We start from the raw sequence: 16,917 nt of genomic DNA on the forward strand, positions 1-16,917 counted from the left end.
CTCCGGATTAAAATTTCAACCCAGTAAGATTTTGAAAACAGGTACCAAAGAAAACGTAAACATACAATTGGGTAACTAAAAATAAATAAGAAAAATAAATAAAAAAGTCTGGGGCACGTGATAGGAGGAGGAGGAGGAGGAGGAGGAGGAGGAGGAGGAGGAGGAGGAGGAGGAGGAGGAGGAGGAGGAGGAGGAGGATGGAAGAGGAAGAGAAACATAATATCCAGACATACTTGCAATACGTGATAAAACATGTAAATATAAAACAGAGGAAACAAGATAATAGCATAAAAAAAAGAAAGAGAACAAGAGAAAAGGAAAACACAAATGAAAATAGATAAAAAAAATACATAATAAATAGAAAAAATGTAGATGGAAGGATAAACGAAGAGAAATCAATAGGTGAACAAAAAACGAAAAAAAAAATATATTGAAAAAAAGGGGAGTAAATAAATAAGATAAATACAAATAAAGGAATGAAGAACAGAGGAAAGAGAGAGAGAAAAAAAAAAGATGCATTAGTAAAAGAAGACGAGGAAGAAGAAGAAGAAGAAAAGCAAGAAGATTGAGTGAAATCGAATACGTGGAAAGAGGAATGGAAAAGACAAAGTTAGATATAAGAAAAAATACGAAAAGAAGGAAGAAATACATAGAAACACACACACACACACACACACACACACACACACACACACACACACAAGCCTCATCTTCCTATACAAAAAAAAAAAAAAGACACGAACCTAAAACAACAACAACAACAATAACAACAACAACAACAACAACAACAATCACAAGAAATACAAATACGAGGAAGACAAGACATGAAGATAAATCAGTAATCAATAAGAAGCTTCCGGTTATTTTCACCGTGTTCCCGGAGACACTGTGACACTGGCCAGGTGCATCGACATTACCTTTTGAATTATGGATTATTCGATTTGGGACACGTAATGGCACAAGGGACGCTACACTGACCCACTAAGCCTACACGTGGCAGTCCCGTTAGAGGTGAATATGTAGATAGATAAATAAATAAATAAATAGAATAGAAATAGGTAAATATATAACGTACTGAACAAATAAATAACTGGATAAGTAAAATGAAGTACCAACACGTAATAAACAAATAAATAGATAAGTAAATAAATAAGTTACAATAAAATAAATAAATAAAGTCATAAACAAACAAAAAATAAATAAATAACGTAAAAATAGGTAAACAAAACGAAATAAACAAGTATATAAACAAAAAATAAGCAAATAAATAAAAAAAACAATGATAATATAAAAAAAACACGCATACTTTTATATATACATCCATAAATCCCTATCCACACATTCATTTAATCTCTATAAAGCTCTCCTGTTGACGCTGCACTAATAGTCTGACTGATGCGTCCATTCCAGGCATCTTAAGTCGCATATGAAAACCGATTTCGTCTTATCTCCTCATTAAGTCGCCCTTGACCTTGAACTCATTACTCCTTGTCCCATCCTGAGTTGATAGTGAATTAAATAAAACACAGATCTGGTTTCTTATTGGCCTGACCCGCTTATTAAATCTATCATCATTATATATCAAATTGCAAGATAAATAAAGTCGGTAATAATAGAATAAAAATTTAAAGATCTTGTTACGTACTTCTTGTCTTGATCTTGATTGCTAACAGTGCTATCATTACACGTATATTGTATTGAACAGTAACGCTGAGGAAAAAAAATCTGATAAAACGCTGGATAATAATTAATAAAAAATAAAAAAAAAAAAAGCTTGGATCTTGTAACTTATTGTGATATCTTGATTACTAATTCTGCCGCCATTACATATATATCCTGTCAAACTGCAAGAACGAAGAATTAAGTAAATGAATAAAATAAATAAATAAATAAATAAATAAATAAATAAATAAATAAGTAAATTACAGTAAAAGAAGACTGGCATGTAGCTACTTCTCGTCCTAACATGATTACCTACTAACCCTTCTATCATAAAACAAAACCAGTTAAATCACAAAACTAAACTAAACTAAATAAACAAATAAATAAAATAAAATAAATATCAAAAACATAAAATAAAACTACACTTGTATCTTGCAATGAAAAGAATAACAAAACGAGTCAATAACGAACATAACTAAAACAAATAAATAAATAAAATAAAATAAATAGATAAATAAATGAATAAAAAAAAGTAAAATAAAACAAAATAATAAACTATCGATAATTAACATAAATCCTGCATCTAATCCAAACAGAGACTCATTAGTGCAGCACGATACATAGTGAAATACAACAGTCAGCAGGTGAGGAGGAGTGATACCCAACGTACTGTATCATCAGCTAACTACGTGACGCCCTGCTGGTGGTGGTGGTGGTGGTGGTGGTGGTGGATTGAGAGGTGCTGTGCTGTGCTGGAGTTAATCACTGTAATTGCTGAAATGGCTGAGCTGATGTGCTGCCTGCTGAGTTACTAATTGTGGTATCTTGGGTGAGGTTCATTATCTTCCCAGTGATCGTGGTTATGAAAATGAAAAGGAGGATAAAAGGTGTTTGTATGTAGAGATGCTTAAAAGAACTAAATTGCTCATAATGATTGCAGAAAAGGAAAATAAAGAAAAGATAAAATTAAGAACTCCAATGTAGTGACCATACTTATAAAAATTAAAAGGAAGCTAAAAAGTGATCGTATGCTCAGATGCTTCAACTAACTTACTTGGTCGTAATGGCTACAGACAATAAAAGTAAAAAAAGAAAAAAAGAAAAAAGAAAATAAAAAAAAGAAAACTCCATTGCAGTGATCATGGTTATAAAAATTAAAAGGAACCTAAAATAATTTGCAAGTTGAAATGGCTGACTAACTTAAAAGAAAAAAAAAATTACCACGATTAAAAGCAAATAAAAAAAGGAAATATTATTCAAGGATACAAAAAATGCGATCATAGTTATACGAATTGAAAAGGAAATAAAGAAAAAAATACAATGAAATGGCCGCTCGCACTTCAACAGAACGATCATAATAACTTCACGAATGAAAGGAAAAGGGAATAATTTATACGTTGCAGTGACCTTAATAAAACCAATTCCAGGTATTCAAACACTTGTAAAAACTAAAAAGAATCTGAATGAACTTGTACACCGAAATTACTGAAACTCTTTTAAATGAGATAATGATGAATTAGTGACTCGAGTTTTAAAAGCATAGTACAAATTTACAGGCTACGCTGAAAGGAGTTAATGAAATCAAATGCAGTCGTAATTATCCACATCAAAGAAATTTAAACTACACGACCATGAAAGAAAAAATAAATAAATAAATAAAAATAAAAAAAAAGAATTTGAGTCATTAGCCACACGAATAAAAAATAAACAAAAAGTCTTATTTTTAGTTACGTCGACATGAGAAAGCACCTTTGAAATGCACCAACCATCACTGACACACTAAAAGTAAACACACACACAATCGACCTCCGTTGAAAAGGCTGAACGAACCCCAGTGTGGTAGAAATAACAGCGAAACTAATTAAAAAAAAAAAAAGAAAAAAGAAAAAAGAAAGAAAATCATGAAAGAAGCTGGAATGAATACAATTTGCCGATAACACTGATAACACTGCAGCCCGACCTCAGTGCCTTATCTCAGCACCGGAAAGTGAACGGAGACAAAAAGTATTAATCTCGACACACGAAGGACGGCAGCTGAAGGATATTACAGTGAAGAGAAAATTAAACCTTAGAAAAAAAAGAATAAATAAATAAGTAAATAAAATAACTAAAATGAATCCCAATAAATACCCATAATAAGAAATAAGTAAGAAAAAAAATTGGTATATATTTAATAAGTAAATGAAATAAATAGATAAATACAGTAAAAGAACATTTAAACAAGAGAAAATTACGATAAATAGTAAAAGTAAAAGTGAAATAGAAAAAATAAAAATAAAAATAAAAATAAAAATGGTGACAAGAATAAACTGCAATAAGCTAGAAAGAAAAGAGAAAGTAAGTCAAGGAAATGACAACAACAACAACAACAACAACAACAACAACAATAACAATAACAGCAGCAGCAGCAGCAACAACAACAACAACAACAACAACAAAGACAACAGGAACAACTCAAATAAACAAATAAATAACAAAATCACAAACCTAGCCAATAATCACCAGCACAAGTCCATTAATAACAAAATGCAAAAGCTTAACTTGTATCTTCATATAAATCTTCACTAATTTTTTTTTTTTTTTTTTTTTATTAATATTCTCTAAGTTAGTCTCAAGAGATGCGCAGCGTGAAGATCCTATCGCGGGAAGAAAGGCTCCACTTCTTGCAAGCATCGTGAGAGAGAGAGAGAGAGAGAGAGAGAGAGAGAGAGAGAGAGAGAGAGAGAGAGAGAGAGAGAGAGAGAGAATCTGTGTATTCGATTATGTCTAAAATGCATGACTGTTTGCATTTACGTTAATCTTACGTCATTACCGTGTGTGTGTGTGTGTGTGTGTGTGTGTGTGTGTGTGTGTGTGTGTGTTTACCAATTTGTATCTTTACAGGAGTGCCTCGAGCTCGTAATGATAAAAAAAAAAAAAAATAAATAAATAAAAACAGTCGTATTTCTTTCATAGATTTATATGCATTGTGTCTGTAAAAGAAAGAAAAAAAAAACAATAATCTGAAAAAAAGGAAAAATAATAAAGAAAAATGTCAGTAAGCGAGATGTCTTATGTAATCGATGATCAAGAATAGAAGAAAAATTACTATGTGTGTGTGTGTGTGCCGATGACACCGCCGTACGCACACACACACACACACACAGGGCCGCCCGCCGTTCTAGCGTGGACAAAATCAATACACCACGCCTTTAAAAGTGCCCCCTGTCTATTGAAAACGTTGATTTATACTGACACTCTCAACCCACCCTGCACAGTGCCACGCCGGACTCATCCCTGGCACCCACACCCACCAGTTCCTTATCCTAAAGCCGTGCAGTGCCATCAAGGTAGGAGGCACCATTCCTGGCATCACATCTCATCTCTGGCACCGCTGAGATAGAGCCGTCTTAGAAATAATGCTTTTTCTTGGCTTAGCATCCTAAAAATTGGGGTTTCTAAGGGAGACATCCTGAGTACTGACCTTGACATCCTTACTGGTGTTAAGGTACACGACTACACCAAGCGTCCACACACAGGAAATGAATATGAACAGTTTGCAATTCCTCCGCATGGTAGAGAGCGTCGACCGTACCCCACTGAGCCACGAGCGACACTGGCCCTCGCCGAGTCTTCCGCGCTGCTCTTCTGCTAGCGACTCTCGGCACCACCACCACCACCACCACCACCATCTCCTTCAGTGCCTTCCCCAGCCTCGCCCAGCATTGCTATCTGGTAGGGAAAAAAAAAAAAAAAAAAAAAAAAAAAAAGGGAGAGAAAATAGTAAGTACGGTACGAAATGGTAAAACGAATATAGTAGTAATGACAGTATCATTACCTATAACCATTTTTTCTTGCATTACCTTCCCCAGCCTAGCCTATCATTGCTATCCCACTCTAGAAAAAAAAGGGAGAAAAATAATAAAAAAAGTACAGTAAGGAATAGAACTATAGATGGAATTACTGAATATATACTCGACACCATCAATATCACTACCACCATCTTCAGTGCCTTCCTCAACCTCGCCAGTACTGTTATACCCCTCTAGAAAAAAGAGAGAGGAAAATAGTCAAGAAGTACAGCGCGGAGGAGCAAGGGAGGTGAAAATATTGAATGCATACGCTCTTGACACCATTACTACCACCACCACCACCACCACCTCCTTCAGTGCCTTCTCCAGCCTCGCCCAGCATTGATATTCCACGCTATAAAAGAGAGAGAGACTATTCTGCAAGTGGAATATTAAAGAGATGAAAAATGGTGTTAATGTGTGGCACTTTCAGTAAATGCCATCACCACCATCACCTCTTTTTACCTTTCCCAGCCGCGCCCAATCGTGCAATTCTACGCAATAAAAGAGAGCGAAACTAGTTATTAAGTGGAGTAAGAAATAGTAAGGGATGACTTTTATTTTAATTGATAATCTACATTTCTTCCACCATCACCTGTGACCTCCTAGCCTCGTACAAGATTATTATTTCACTCCAGAAGAAGGAGAAAGTCTATCAGACTTATTACGAAGTTTTGTATGGAATATGGGAGATAATGTACGTACACATACCTCTACCACCACCACCACCACCGTCGCTTGTATCCACTGAAACAGGAAACAAGGCGAGTATGGCTGAGGGACAGTATGGAAACTAAACATAATAACAACAAATCATTTACACTAATAATAACATCCAAGAAGTAGGCAGCTAACTAAAAACAACAGGGAGAAAGTAGAAATATTAAGACGAGATTTCATGCATATTAGTGAATTATTGCGATGACTAAATAATGAAGGTATATGTTAATAGGTGTAACTCCCTCTTTTGACCATAGACGGAACATGTCTAAACCTAACGAAGATTACTCTTCAACACAAGTAGAATGAAGAACAAAAGAACAAAAATAAATACCGGTATACAGTAAGCACTAGCACATCATAAATTAATTACTGAAGTATACAAGTTAAACAGCTAAGAAAAAAAAAAGTGTATACCAAAATGCAATTATGCAGAGAGAGAGAGAGAGAGAGAGAGAGAGAGAGAGAGAGAGAGAGAGAGAGAGAGAGAGAGATACGTCATAATTAAGTGCTTGTATGGAGAAAAATGATAATAACATTATTTTTTGTCTCCTGGTCATTGACACATCGCAGTAACCAAGTATCTTTCATAAATACAGATAATCTACTGAAAACACAATAATTGAAATTCCATAAGAAAACTGAGTCATTTATACATTATCCAGTTTGAAGAGAAAGTATTTTTTTTCATTTACTGTGAAAATAACACTGCTGCACAATACTGTCTTGATGGCGCCGTGTAAACATGGGAGAAATAGAACAGTTTTATATGAATTCTAGGCATAAAACCACCGAATCCTGACAATAAAGCAACGATAAAGGCAAGCACATAAATGAGTAACATAAGAAAGAATAAGATGATGAGCATAAGGCAACCAAGAGAGGAATAAAAAATAAAAATCGAGGCCCCGTTGGGAAGTCACATCTCCAGACAGTCCACCAGCTAAACTGAAAGTGTGATGGCACCTTAGCATCCTTCCAGGGCCGCGAGATGACCACCCCCGGCGCCCTGCACGACCACAAGACATGCCTGCACACCCCGGAGTCAGACTACTTAATTGGTGAGGGCATAATTGGGTGGTTAGTGCCGTGCTGGGGCAGGTGCGCGGGGCCATCCCGGACGCTGCCACGTACACGGAGGAGGGAGGGGACTATTGGGGTGGCCCAGGCTTTCCTATCAAGCAGACTATCGTGTATTTAATTCCTGCGGTCAAATCCAGAATATTATAATTATTTCTGAACTTAAGCGTAAGTGAGCCTGACTCCATGATGGGTGGCACAGTTTGGGTGAGGCGCAGGCTGAAGTAAGAATTTGGAGTGGAATCTTTAGTTTTGTGCCCATTTTTGCGTCTACACAGTTCCAGAGGCTACGCAGACAGTCTCCTCTGGGTGGTTCACACGCCAGGTTTGGAGTCTGTTTCATATTGCAGATATCTGATGTTCTCTGCACAGTTTGGCGGATACACTACATTCCCTGCCAATGCAGTTTCTGCTGCAGGTTTTAGACCTGTTGACTTCATACTGTATGGGTCTTGGTTTTATGAAAATCATATTGTTCTTTTTTCTTGTCTTGTGTTTATAACTGGGTCTAAGATTTACAAGTACCACACGCTTTAATCCACTGGCCACCACTGCAGCCATCACACTGACTGGTATTCTCTTGTGTTCACCAGGAAATGGAGTGCGTCAGCGGGGGAGCTTTCCAGACCAAGAAGAAATTCCTCACGTAAGTTGTGAATCCAGTGCTGGAATAAATTATTGGATGTGCTCATAAGATGTATATTGTAATTCCCAAGTCATGATGCACCATTTTTTGTTCCAGTATTTCATTCGGCCATTCAAGGACAAGGGAGGCACTCTGTCATGGCTTGAGAGCTTTGTCCGAGAAGTGCGGTGGCTGTGCCAGCAGCGGGAGGCCCAGCAGACCCTGGTGCTGGTGGTGGTGAACCTGGCAGCCACACTCCTACTGGTGTCCTGGTGCCACGCCACCCGCAGCATGGGTCAGTGTGCTGCATGACATGACTCACAGCCCCATGAACCCTGACCAGCTTCATCTACCCACTAGATCAGTTTTATGAATTTTTAAAATTACTAATAAGATCATTTTATCTTGTGGCCTCATGCAGAATTCTCACTTACGTACAAAAGATGTTGAAAAATTACTAACAAATTTTAAAATGTATAGTTGTTTCTGATTTACATATAGTATTTAAGGAATATAAGTAATATATAAATCAAGATTCATCTGTTCTTGCAGAAGTTGTAACAGTAATTCTCTCCACAGCTCTGATGGCCTACACATACCTGTCATGGTTCAGCCTTCTAAGGTGAGTATGCCAGCAAATTAATTCATCAGTGTTCATTATCAGCATCATCATAATCAGTACCATCATCTCTGTCTATGACCCTTGACATAATTGCATACTCTGTCTGTTCATACAATCCTGTTGACAGTTTCCAGATTTCTTCATTGAGAATTAATGCATGGCAACATACAATAGAATCAGAATCTCATGTAACAGAATGACACAAGAAGATACTTCCTGCCTTAATGAAAGGCTCCAGGGTGTGACCATCAGTTGTCTGTCTGCAGCTTGATTACGTGTCTGGTGTATGTATGGGCGGAGGGACAGCAGGCGACAAGCTCCTTCACCTTTGGGTACCAGCGCTGTGAGGTGTTGGCAGTGTTTGCCTCGGTGATGCTGTCGTTGCTCGGCGCCGTCATCATTGTGAAGGAATGTATTGAGCGCTTCATCCAGCCCGAGGCGGTGCAGACGTGAGTGTTTGCTTGCACCGTTACTCTGTGGGAAGTGAGACAAGGACTTGAAATTGAAGAGCTTGAATCAATTTCTAATACCAGTTCTGAGATGCAAAGACTAAAGAATTAGTAATTAAAACGATTTCCTGATACAGCTCAAGCAGATTGCTTGAAAGTTACACCAATATCAGTGCCAGTTGTAAGATTTCTGAGCTGTAAACATTAAATGATTAAAGAATAATGATGTTGTACAGGTTGGCAGATCTTAATGTGCTTCACATAAATAATCAAGAAGTTACATTAATATCAGTATCAATTTTAAGACACAGAAGCATTAACCATACAGATATTAAGTCCATTTGGTAGGTCTCTTATAGAAAAAAGGAAAATTCTGTAAGTAATGATCATAAAGAATTGAAAAGGAGCATAACATTGAGTATGGAATGAAGGATGAGTGACAGATGGGGAAGAATGACATCCACTTCTGACATTGCTCTCCCTTGTCCCATCAGAGGCATGCTGAGTATTGGAGGTGTATTGGGCCTCTTCCTGCACCTTGGGATGACCTCACTCTCACGCAACCCCCCACTAGCACAGGTCCTGCGTGCCTCCCAGTCCTCCCTCCTGCAGGAACATGTAGCTGACATGTGCCACAGGTTTGGAATACTTTAAAACATTATAATACTGAAACTAAGACTCCTATTCTTAAGTGCTGTGGCTTCTCATTACGATAATTTTCTCAGACTACAGAAGTGGTTAATTAGGTTCTTATGGGTGAATTTTCCTCTTCATGATGCAGAATCCTTGTTAAAGTTGCTTGAATCAGGAAGACCCTTCATAACTTCCACTGAGCCTGTTGAAAGTGGTTGAGATAAAGCACAGAAATGTTTGGGAACAAGGTCTTAAGAACCATGATTACCTGATGTTAAGATACAGGTCTTTGATTATGTAAATAAGTATGTGCTCGGTCTAGATTTTCGGGATTTTCTTATTTTGTACATGAAGCTCTTAGTAAAATCTCTCTTTGTAACACTTTGTAATGTATTCTGGCATATTGTTTAAAATCAACCTGTTTTTGTTTTAATCACTGTTTCCTTCATATTATCATAACTATTATAATATTTGTAAGAGGAACCAGAAAGTGTCTTTTCTGTATTATTCTGAGTACATTCCTGTCTGTATTAACCTGACACCTCATGAATAGTTCAGACCCATTACATCAGTGCTTTGCTTCGCAGCCTCTGCAACTACATTCCATCTCTGACAAGGATCCTGCTGCCCAGAGTTGATCCCTTGGTCCTCATATCAATCACAGGATTTCTTGCAATTCTGGCAGACCATCTCATCCTCCAGATATAGTGAGTGGAGTACTTAGTTAATGATGAGAATGACAATGTAAATATCTGTACGTACTGCTGAATAAGCTAAATTGTTGAGATGACGTGAGGTTCTCCAGCTGCTTAGTTAACCCTTTCACTCTGATACAAAATAATTAACAGCACCAGAAGTAATGCATGATATCTTTATATGCACCTACAAGAAAGGGATTAAAGAGACTAGATTTTGCAACTTCTACCTAGTTTAAAGACTGAAGGTGGCTGTAGAACAAGTAAAGATGTCTCAGAGTGATTAGTAATTAAGGAAAGGTGTACCAAATAGCAGTCAAAGGGTTAATGTTGTTTAATGTGTGTTGTTCCCGCAGCAACTACCAGCAGGCTGACAATGTGGCAGCGCTTGTCATTGCACTGCTCACCATCGCCACCATGTTTCCTCTGTGCTTGTGCTCAGCCACCATACTCCTCCAGGTGAGTACCGAGGCATCCACAGGGTTTCAAGACACTTATCCTCAAATTTTGGATGATCCTTTTTGACCTTTCTTTAGGGATTGGCACCTGAATGGGCTTTATTTTTATTTATTTATTTGTTTTCTATTTTATTTTTTCCTTAGTCCAGTGCTCCTCTAACTTAAAAAATAAATAAATAAAAAATCTCTTCTTCTGCTGAAAGGGAGCATAGTCTGTTTGCTCTAGAGCCATAGCAGCTTAACCTTAATCTTAACTGGACCAATATAACTGTTGTTGTTCCATAGTGAAGCAGTGTACAATCTTCACTTGTCTCATATCTCATTTCCCTCCCCAGACCACACCACCAAGCACCTTCACCCAGCTGGACAAGTGCTTGCGGGAGGCTCTCACCCTGGATGGCGTCCTTGAGTTCCGCCACGAGAAGTTCTGGGCGCTGGGAGTGGAGGATCCGTCACACAGGACCACCGCCAACAGGCACCCCAGTGGGTTCATGCTCACTGGCAGCCTCCATGTCAGGATTCGCCGCGACGCCAATGAGCAGAAGGTGTTGGCGCACGTGAGGGAGCGCTTGTCCCCTCTGGTGCCACTCCTGACAGTGCAGGTGTGTTGTCTGCTGCTGTCCTGTGTTGTGTTTGGATTGGTCAAGCTGTGTTATGCTGATGTCCTGTTTTGAGTTGATGAGGCACTGTGTAAAGGATCTGAGTTGTGAAAACCCACAGTGATGGTTCCAAAACTTTTCTTTCCTCCACCTCTTATTCTCTTCATGAGGGAGTTTTGTACCATTTTTCAACATAATTTATTTGCTGATGTTACAACGAGATAATTTGAGTGCTGTATAAAGTATCTGAAGCAGTGTTACAAATTATAGGTAATAATGTTAACATCATCACTTTTAAACTTGCCTTAGCCCAAATTCCTAATCCTTGTGTATAGACATAAGTCTGAGTTTCTTATAGGCTTTCTTAGGGTTGCATGGCTCAGTGATCCTGGTGATTTCTTGATGGGAGATTTAGCATTCTCTCAACTCTAACTGACCCCCCTCATGACCTCACTGCAGCACCATGACACAGTTTCAAACTTTTCATCCCCTCAGGTCTTCAAGGATGACTGGACACGCAGCGCCACCACTCTGCAGCTCCTGAACGACTCAGCCCGTGCCCTTGCCACCTCGCCCTCACACTCCCCTCACTATGTCAATGTCACCTATCCCCAAGTGTACAGTCCTCTCAAGCCCACTGCTGTCAACTTGCCCCTAACACCCTCCCCATTCCTGCCCCCACGACCACAGCCCTACCACACCCCCTCGCCCCAGGTGGAAGGCTCCTCAAGGACACCCTTCACTGATGTCAACAGAGCCTTCATGGAAGACAGATCTAGCTGCAGTCACAGTGGCTACAGTCAAGTGAATGAGAATGTTGCACCTCAGGAACCTTCAGAGTCTCACATGCACAGAATCTCTGGTGGGTGGAGCAGGGGAGTCCCCAGGGAGTCTGCCGTCAAGCCCCAGACATGGATGGTTGGGAAGGAGCCGCACATTCCCAGAGAAGGCCACTCACCCAAGCCTTCTCCACACTATGTCAATGTGGATTTCTCTGCCAGGTCAGGAATTTTGCAGAATGTTGCAGGAACACCTGTCAGTAATTGCAATAGCTCCCATCATGTTCCAAGATAATGTTAAGTAGAGGGTTAGTCACACCCCACTAAGACTAATGAGATTAGAAGTTATGTCGAGGGCCTGCGATTGCTCTCTTATTTATTGCCTGAACAAATATACCTGTTCATTCTCCATCAGCATCATGTAGTGTATGGTAAATGCTATAATAGGCAGCTGGCATTTGCTTCATGGTAGTGTTTGCAGGTGTGTGTGTGTGTGTGTGTGTGTCAGTGAGAGAAAGTTAACTTATATTTTTCTAATAACAAACTTTGGTAAGATAGATTTACACACACGAAGAGGTGTCTGTCAGACAGACAGGGGAAGGGACGGCATTTGCCTTGTCTCTTTGTCACTGTTCAATATTTTTGCATAATCTTAAGTGTGAGAGGGGGATGAGACTTGCTGGTGCTAGTTCTGTTTTTGAGGTTGTGTCTCAAACACATCTCCTAAACAGTATGCTTTCTATCTCACCATGGAAGGATCCACATACTGTTGCTTAGAGTTACATTGACATTGTGAAAGTGCTTTATTTAAGATATACTGGGGAGACGTACAGTCTTGTCGCCAATTGTGATTTTAGTCATCCACTCAGAAATTCATGAAATAAGATCATACAGATCATATGATACACATACATACAAATGTTACATATGTATATATTCTTGTGTGCTTGTTTTGTATGTAGTCACATTAGTTATTGTGAAAATTAACAACTTGACAATTTAATTCTTCCTACACAAGTTTGTACTGTTTAATGTTTCCAGTGTTAGGGAGACAGTGTACTGGAGTGACTTTGAATACAATGTTGTCACCTAGGATGGAACGTGAAGGCAGTGAAAGTGTGCATGGAAGCACTGCTGCAACTAAAGGTGAAGAAATGAATAGTTTAATGGTTGAACTGATCAAACACAACACCTTCATATAGTTTGGTTGTGTGGAGAGGACAGGAGGCAGTGAGATGAAAAGGAGGACATGTACAAAGGAGGAATGGTTGCTGTGGATGTGTGGAGTGAGAGGATGAGGAGAATGGAGTACGTAAGTGTGGAGTGTGAGAAGAGAAACAAATGGAATTTCTTTTGTGATTACTTGAGGGAGTTCCAAGGAATGGGTGCCAGATTAGACTAACCTAGCTGGTGAGATTGGCCCACATTCACTCAGTACCATAACTCCATAGAATAAGCTACTTTCTCATACAATTCTTACATCTATATTTTAAATGTTTTTTCTTTCATTTAGACTTTTAAAGGCCACGGAGATTTTAACTTGGGTTTTCATAAGTGTTTTTCCCATTCATGATGCAGAATTTTTATTAACCTATAAATAGAACCATGGAAACACCCTTGAAACACCCCATTAACTTTTGCAACATTTCTTGAAAGAAGTCTACAGAAGATGTTGAAATGTTTGAGTTACACATCAATTAAATGCTGTCTAGGGAGAAAATGTTCGCTTGGTAAACACCACCACCTCCATCTCCTCAAGCACACAATGATGCAGTGCTTTCATCCCCTAACATAGACCATACACCTCAAAACATACAAGGAAAAGCGTTGATAATCTTGGTCAGGATGATAATGTCCCGGAGTTCTGCTGTCAGAACTGGTCTATCTGGGGCTTGTTTCCTGGTGATTCCCTCTCATAACAACCCTTTAGATCAGTTTCTGTTTGTATGATGCTCCCATGAGGGCCATTACACTGCTTACCTTGAGTCAGTGCAAGGAAGGAGGTGAGGCTTAGGAGTCGAGTCAACCTGTATTTACCTGGGGCTATTCCTGTGCCTGTCACTTTGAAGAGAATCAAGGCCTTTAGCATCGCCTGCTTCTCATATTATGGAACTGTCCAGCTGTAGAAGTGATGTGATGATATAATAGGTTATTGAAGCATCTATAATGTCTATAATCTAATCTCAATAACTATTATTTATAACATCAGTTCTTCCTTATAATCATGTAATAACACAGTTGCTGTTCCATGTGTCACTTGTATTTCTCAGCATTTATTGTATGTTTTAATTGTTCCAAGCTGAAGTAACCTCTCCCTGTGTCATCCCAACACCGCACTACCTCTCACATGTAGCCTTACCACCATGCAATACCTTGACTCACCTGTCCACTTAGTACTAGATGTTTTGTTGTTATTTCACCATTTTGTAACCATCCTCTACAGCCTCCTACCATAACGATGTCCATCTATTTATTTTGTAATTAACAACAGCCTTTGTATGCCCTCCACTGATCTCTCTTAAGTAAGCTTTTTCCATTCCTTTAGGCTCATCTCATCAATGTGACTGAATACACTGCATGTTTCTGTGTTTACCTTCCCTCCTAAACACAGCTCTTCCCCTTCATTCTCCTTAACACAGCAGTCATGTCATTTACCTGCTTGAACACACTTCCCTCTCCTGCTCCTTCTCCCATCTTCCAGCATCTCATGACATTGAGTTAAGGAGTCAGCCCTGCACAGTATGTGTTTCTTTGTGTAAAATGCCTCTTTTTGTTATGTGTATGATCATATTTCATAAGACATGAGGTTGAAAATAAGGTATGTGTGCTTCTGTTAGTAATTTAAGTTTAAAAGTGTATTAAAGTAAGATTTTGAAAGTGTAATGATTTGTTATACAGACTGTACTGTACACTCTGTCGTAAGGCTGTAATAATTATTTTTGTATATTGAGTCATCTAGAACAGAGAATTATATAATTAGCAAAGTTAAGAAGAGTTTGACTTACATACATGATCTCAGTGCATTGGAACCATGCTGACCTCTGCCTCCAGGTTATGTATGTAATGAGAGAAGAAACTTTTGTCAAATTTTTATGTGAAGATTTATAGAATCTGTACCTAGGTAATATATTGGTATCCTTGGACAGAAAATATATTGACAACTAATACTCTGTTATCTGAGTTCCTTTGACACTAAGAGAACAAGTGATAAGAGAAGAAAACTGCAGGTATGTTCTCTATGGTAAAGCCTCTACCATCCCTGCTCCGTGTGTTCACGAGTGTGTCGCCTCCTGGCTGATGAGGGCTGTTGTGTTCCTGTAACTGGTTAAATCCCCGAGGACTGAACCCACAACCTGCCCCACCTGCTCAGCCCCTACCCGTTCTCATAATCAGTGTGTGAAACTTGGAGATAATACTCAAAATTAAGTCAGGATGGTAAGAATTTGGACTCATGCGAAACTAAACCAATGCCATGCTAATAAAGATCTTAGGGTTCATCTCTACATTCCAAAAGAGGCCTGTGCCAAGCTAGAAGCCACAAGGCACTACATATTTAGAATACAGAGACACCAAGCCAGTAGCTACACTCTATACCAGGTGAAGAGTATGGGTGTGGGACAGAAAGAACATTAATTTGGGTAGAGCAAAACTGAGAAACACTGGGAGTCAGTAAGAACATCAGAGAGACAGGGGGGAGAGAGAGTAGAGAGTAGAGAGAGAGAGTATGTGTGTGTGTTGGGCTTTGGGTATTCAATAAGACAGATGATGTGTCAACAAAATATTTTATTATTGAAATCCTATGCTAGCAAGGACATCCTTCAATAACACCTGGTGCCCTGAAACACAACAATTAAAACTTCCTCTGCGTGTGTGGGTGGGAAAAGTTAGCTTAGGTTAGGTTAGAAAAAAAAAACACACACACACACAGATGCATGTAGATTAGTATGCACACACACACACACACACAAAGACACAGGTACATGCACACACACATACAGATAATATACAAAAATACACACACACACACACACAGACATAAACACACACACACACACACACCACGTAGTGTAGTGGTTAGCACGCTCAGCTCACAACAAAGAAGGCCTGGGTTCAAATCCCTGGCACAGTGAGGCAAATGGGCGAGCCTCTGATGTGTAGCCCCTGTTCACCTTGCAGCAAGTAGGTACGGGATGTAACCCGAGGTGTTGTAACCTCGCTGTCCCGGTGTGTGGAGTGTCAGTGGTCTCAGTTCTACCTGAAGATCAATCACTATCAGCTCTGAGCTCTTTCTGTGGGGGAACGACTGGCTGAGTGACCAGCAGATGACTGTAGGTGAAACACACACACACACACACACACACACATTGATAACTGAAATAGACATTCAGAACACACAAAAAAACATCCCAATACTACTATATGAAGAGAAAAGACAATAAATGCAAACAAAACAACAAGGGGCACACACCAGTATCCCTTGCATTGCACAGTCTGACGAGCCGGGCAGCACACACCATCACCAGTGTGTGATGCAGGGGTGCTGTGGTACAATGCAAGTATGTTAGAGGTGGTGGAAGCAATAGTAGGCGCGTTTTTTTGGGTGTTTTTCGTTTTTTTGGTATGGGAGAGGCAGTCAGTGAATATTTGGTCAGTAAATGATTTGTTGGTGTGGTAGGAAAAAGTTGTGCTGCTGTAGAAGGTGGCAAGTCTTGTAGTGAAGTGTTAAAGAACATCAAAACACAAGGGTTGGTGCAGGTAGACATCA

The 16,917-nt window shown here is 39.2% G+C and overlaps 2 protein-coding genes across 3 annotated transcripts in view; one reads left to right on the forward strand and one right to left on the reverse strand.

The window, feature by feature from the left end:
* LOC135091082 (polypeptide N-acetylgalactosaminyltransferase 2-like) overlaps window positions 1–5,291 on the reverse strand; it is a 65,252-nt gene extending 59,961 nt beyond the window's left edge. The window contains exon 1 of one of the 2 annotated variants that reach the window (XM_063988447.1): window positions 5,126–5,291. In XM_063988447.1, coding sequence (XP_063844517.1) covers window positions 5,126–5,215 — 90 coding nt within the window. In that variant the 5' untranslated portion in view covers window positions 5,216–5,291. The remainder of the gene's footprint in view (window positions 1–5,125) is intronic. The other variant, XM_063988448.1, reaches the window with a different exon arrangement.
* A 1,804-nt stretch (window positions 5,292–7,095) lies between these two features.
* Window positions 7,096–15,319, forward strand: LOC135091081 (zinc transporter 6-like). The gene is made up of 10 exons (XM_063988446.1): window positions 7,096–7,273; window positions 7,886–7,938; window positions 8,035–8,212; window positions 8,497–8,539; window positions 8,806–8,988; window positions 9,483–9,626; window positions 10,209–10,328; window positions 10,673–10,775; window positions 11,110–11,376; window positions 11,869–15,319. The coding sequence occupies exons 1-10, from the start codon at window positions 7,204–7,206 to the stop codon at window positions 12,445–12,447; spliced, it is 1,740 nt and encodes a 579-aa protein (XP_063844516.1). The 5' UTR covers window positions 7,096–7,203; the 3' UTR covers window positions 12,448–15,319.
* The last annotated feature ends 1,598 nt before the right edge of the window (window positions 15,320–16,917 follow it).

Source organism: Scylla paramamosain, chromosome 36 (assembly GCF_035594125.1).
Source record: "Scylla paramamosain isolate STU-SP2022 chromosome 36, ASM3559412v1, whole genome shotgun sequence".
Classification (NCBI taxonomy): domain Eukaryota; kingdom Metazoa; phylum Arthropoda; class Malacostraca; order Decapoda; family Portunidae; genus Scylla; species Scylla paramamosain.

What these genes read in the sequence shown, in the direction of transcription:
- LOC135091081 (XM_063988446.1), top strand. Translation starts at nt 7,204, where the DNA reads ATGACCACCCCCGGCGCCCTGCACGACCACAAGACATGCCTGCACACC. An exon ending in TCATGGTTCAGCCTTCTAAG is followed by an intron (nt 8,540 to 8,805) that starts GTGAGTATGCCA and finishes GTCTGTCTGCAG; the next exon opens with CTTGATTACGTGTCTGGTGT. An exon ending in CAGCCCGAGGCGGTGCAGAC is followed by an intron (nt 8,989 to 9,482) that starts GTGAGTGTTTGC and finishes TTGTCCCATCAG; the next exon opens with AGGCATGCTGAGTATTGGAG.